Raw genomic sequence first — 4242 nt, 5'->3', positions numbered from 1 at the left:
GTCTTGGGACAGGGATGCGCTGGAAGCCACGTGGTGGGAGTGGAGCGCCCGGCGCCCCAAGTTCCTTCCTCTGTGGACCCAGGGGTGCTGGCCAGGAGGAAGTGGAAGTGCTCGCGGGCTTGCGGCGCAGACGGCGGAGCGGGGGCTAGGGCCGGGGCCGGAAAGGAGAGGCTGCCAGGTCGCGGCCAGGATGAGTGGGGCCGCAGCTCCCCCGGCTGGAGGGAGGCTGGGTCAGCGCAATGCCTGTGGCACCCGGATCCAAAGCAGGGGTCTGAGGCGGGTTTGCACTTCTTGGAAGAAGCTGAGCGCCGGGAGGAAGGCTCCTAAGTGCCAAGATTTCACTCTCTTGACCTGGGTGCACCCTGGCAAAGAACTGGGGTGAGGGGAGGGCCAGCCAACGCACCCCTGCCTGCGGGGTCAGTCGCACCCAGTGACCCTGCCCCACAGGGTTTCCAAAGCGGTGGTCTTTTACAAGCCGACTGTCTCACCTTCCTCCCACTGAGCCGCTGGTGGGTTTGAACTGGTGAATTTTCAGTTAGCCACTGCAACAGCAGGGACCCCCTGCCTCTTCCAGTTCCTCCTTTTGTCTGCCTCTGCTACCGCCATTCAGCAGAGGAAGGGCTTCGATGGGACACATGTGCCCTGCTCACAGTTTCCTCCCTGCATGTAATAGTGGCATCATCAGATTCTTAGTCAATGTCAAGTCTCTGAGGTCTGTCCTGCTGATTCGAGCCCCTCTTGTGTCTGCTCCTGCTGGCCTCCTGCCTGCAGGGTTCTAGGGCTTGGAGACTGAAGGGATGTCCCCCTGGGGTGTCCGGCAGACTCCAGCCTCTCTCATCTTCCTTACACTGCTTGGTGCCTGCTGCCATGAGCTGACACCCTGGCTGTCACCTAACCCGTGACTGGCTGCCCCCGTTCAAGCTGGGCAGTAGCTGTGTTGCCACAGCAAGGGCAGCGCTGTGAGGGGTCCCTTCAGCTCTGGAGAGGCTGTGGGATCACAGCAGGTGCAGAATGGGAGAAGGGGTCCCAGAACCTTTGGGTCTGACAGAGTTGACGTGTCCAGCCTTCTCTCAGGCAAATCTGGCTTGCCAGCTCCTTCTGGCCTCTGGCCTTGGCCCTGGACTCCTGGCTATTGGCCTTAGGGTGGGGGAGATGCGTGTGATCTTGACTCTGGTCTCTTCTCCCTCCAGTTGGGCCCCACGCTGGACATGCCTGTCCCCGCCAGCTTCAACGACGTGACCCAGGACGGGCAGCTGCGTGGCTTTATCGGCTGGGTGTGGTACGAGCGGGAGGTGACCTTGCCCCAGCGGTGGACCCAGGACCTGGGCACACGCGTGGTCCTGAGGATTGGCAGCGCCCACTACTATGCCATTGTGGTCAGTGTGCTGGACAGCAGGCCGAAGTCTGTCTTTCCTGGGCGTGGGGAGGGGGTGAGCCTGCAGGGTGTCCCCCTCATGCCCAGGCTCCTCTCCCCGTATCTGCAGTGGGTGAATGGGGTGCATGTGGCCGAGCATGAGGGGGGCCACCTTCCCTTTGAGGCCGACATCAGCAAGCTGGTGCAGGCCGGGCCCCAGGAGTCCTGCCGGGTCACCATCGCCATCAACAACACGCTCAGCCTGACCACCTTGCCGCCCGGCACCATTCAGTACAAGACAGACCCCTCCAAGTGAGCTGCGCCCACTCCCTGCCCGCTCTGCCCAGCAGCCTTAGCAGGGATCTGAGGCCACTGTCCTCCCACTCCAGGTACCCCAAGGGCTACTTTGTCCAGAACATAGCCTTTGACTTCTTCAACTATGCCGGACTGCACCGGCCAGTGCTCCTCTATACCACGCCCACCATCTACATCGATGACATCACAGTCACTTCCAGCGTGGACCAAGACACTGGTGAGGGCTCCTGGCAGGCTCTGTCCTTGGCCAGGGTTGGAAAGATCCACCCCGCCCCCCACCCCGTCGAGCAGTTGTAACGCTGACGGAGCCCCATCTACCCTGTGCGTTTGCCATCGAGTCTGTTCTACCTCACAGCGACCCACAGACAATAGAGCAAAACGCTACCCAGGGCCACACCCCCTCCCAGCCCCCAGTCCTCTCGTGGCCCCTGTGTGGGCGGCTCATCTCCCAGCACTCTGTCAGGCTCTGTGCGGAGCCCTGGGGGTTTTCATTGGCCGATTTCCAGAAGTAGATCTCCAGGCCTTTCTTCCTAGTCTATCTTAGCCTGGAAACTGCGGAACTCTTTCCCTGGGATTTCCCAGCTGCTATTTGAGATCCTGGTGGCAGAGCTTCCAGCATGATAGCAACGTGTGAGAAGTCCCCTCAGAGAGTCAGTCAGACAGACATGCGTGGCAGCCCCTCCCTCTCAGAAGTGAAAATCCAGTCTGAGTGGACCAGAGCTCCTGACAGCCCATCTAGTCAGTCCTCACTGTTTGAGGACACTGAGGCCCAAGGAGAAGTGGTCCTGATTACAGTCACATGCCCCACAGGTGTCCACTCACTGCAGAGGGAGCCCCAGAAACACACAGTGGCTCTGTGGGGCCCAGGGGCTCAGTGCAGTGGTGGGAGAGGGCGGTCCCCATTTGTGTGGCCTGGGCCAGATCTCCCTCAGCCCTCCCCGTCTCCTGCAGGGCTGGTGAACTACCAGATCTCCGTCCAGGGCAGCCAGCACTACCAGCTGCAGACGCGCCTTCTGGATGCGGAAGGCCAAGTGGTGGCCCAGGGCCCCGGGGCACAGGGCCAGCTGCAGGTGCCCAGCGCCCATCTCTGGTGGCCATACCTGATGCACGACCACCCCGGCTACCTGTACTCCTTGGAGGTATTGGTCACATTTGTCCCTTCACCTGTCCAGGTCTGGGCCAGCAGGGCCGACAGATCCTCTCAGCTGCCCAGACCATTAGAGTAGTTGATGGTTGTTCATTTGAAAATGGTGCAAATGAGCACAGAACCGTGGCCCGCGCCAGCAGTGTGCACATGCGCAGCTGGGACGCTGGTTAGTCCTCATGCTGGGCAGCCAGCCTGCCCTCCTTCAGGCGGGCTCCTCGCCACTGCAACTCAGAGCAAAGGCTGCCGGCCTTCTGCCAGCCCTGTACCCCTACCTCTGCTTCCAGCTGCTGGCGACGTGTGCAAAGCCCCTGTTTTTGCCGATTTCCTTATTTGTCTGTCACTGAGCCTGGCCACAGGCCCAGAGTGTTCGGGGTGGTCAGGGACCTCCTTGCTCTTGGCGAGTAGCCCCGCCCCGTGGAAAGGCCTTGTCGCTCATCTTAACTTGTGAAAACCTTTCCTGCTGTTTCCATATCCTGCTAGATGCCACTGCCCCCAGCCTCCGTCTTGTCAGCCCGTGGGGGGGTCCCCAGTTCTGAGGAGCATGGTGGCAGTAGGGGTGAGGGTGGGGCTCCCTGTGTCTGCCTGTCCCCAGGGAGTACGAGCATCCTTCCTGGGAGTGTCAGGGTCTCATGCCCTGCATGCGCATTGCAGGTGCGGTTGACTGCGCAGGCGCCGACGGGGCCCGTGACCGATGTGTACACGCTGCCGGTGGGGATCCGCACGGTGGCCGTCACGGAGCGCCAGTTCCTCATCAACGGAAAGCCGTTCTATTTCCACGGGGTCAACAAGCACGAGGATGCAGACGTGAGTGTCCGGACCCCGACAGTGGAGGGCAGCTGCTGAGCTGCTCCCTGCGGGGTCTGCAGAGCCCGCTGCCGGGCACTTCTCCTGGACCTTGGCGCTGTGGGTTAAGCGGTGGGCTAGCTGCCAAGTCGTCGGCAGTTCAGACCCACCAGCTGCTCTTTGGGACAAACATGAGGCTCTCTATTCCCGACAAGATTGCCAGAATTGGAAACCCCAGACAAGGTGGTTAAGAGCAGAATCAGCTCAAGAGCCATGGATTTGGTTTCTTGTCCATGCATGAAGAGTCCTAGTGGCTCAGTGGTTAATTGGTGGGCTGCTGACTGTTAAGTCAACAGTTCAAATCCACCAGCTGCCTTAAGGGGACAAGTTGAGGCTGGCTGCTGCCTTCAAGATTGGCAGCCTGGGACCCCCTGAGGGAAGTTTTGCTCTGTCCTGCAACTTCAGTAGGAGTAGTGGTTGACTGAAGGGCAGTAGGAGGGGCACAGATTCCAAAAGGCTGGACCCCATAGGGTCCCTGCCCACTTTGCCCAACATGCTGCTCCCAGATCCGCGGGAAGGGCTTCGACTGGTCACTGCTGGTAAAGGACTTCGGCCTGCTGCGCTGGCTGGGCGCCAACTCCTT

At 60.7% G+C, this 4242-nt stretch overlaps 1 protein-coding gene across 1 annotated transcript in view; it reads left to right on the top strand.

The window, feature by feature from the left end:
* The window catches only part of GUSB (glucuronidase beta), a 13543-nt gene that overhangs the window by 425 nt on the left and 8876 nt on the right, over nt 1-4242 (top strand). Inside the window, exons 2-7 of the mRNA XM_004705932.3 lie at nt 1191-1376; nt 1485-1666; nt 1744-1886; nt 2621-2808; nt 3468-3620; nt 4166-4239. Of these exons, the coding sequence (XP_004705989.2) occupies nt 1191-1376; nt 1485-1666; nt 1744-1886; nt 2621-2808; nt 3468-3620; nt 4166-4239 (926 nt within the window). The remainder of the gene's footprint in view (nt 1-1190; nt 1377-1484; nt 1667-1743; nt 1887-2620; nt 2809-3467; nt 3621-4165; nt 4240-4242) is intronic.

The sequence above is a fragment of the Echinops telfairi genome, unplaced genomic scaffold, assembly GCF_000313985.2.
Source record: "Echinops telfairi isolate 266 unplaced genomic scaffold, ASM31398v2 ScPeMD7_5;HRSCAF=22, whole genome shotgun sequence".
Lineage (NCBI taxonomy): Eukaryota > Metazoa > Chordata > Mammalia > Afrosoricida > Tenrecidae > Echinops > Echinops telfairi.
Note: the sequence above shows the minus strand (reverse complement) of the source record. Positions and strands in the feature narration are given on the sequence as shown.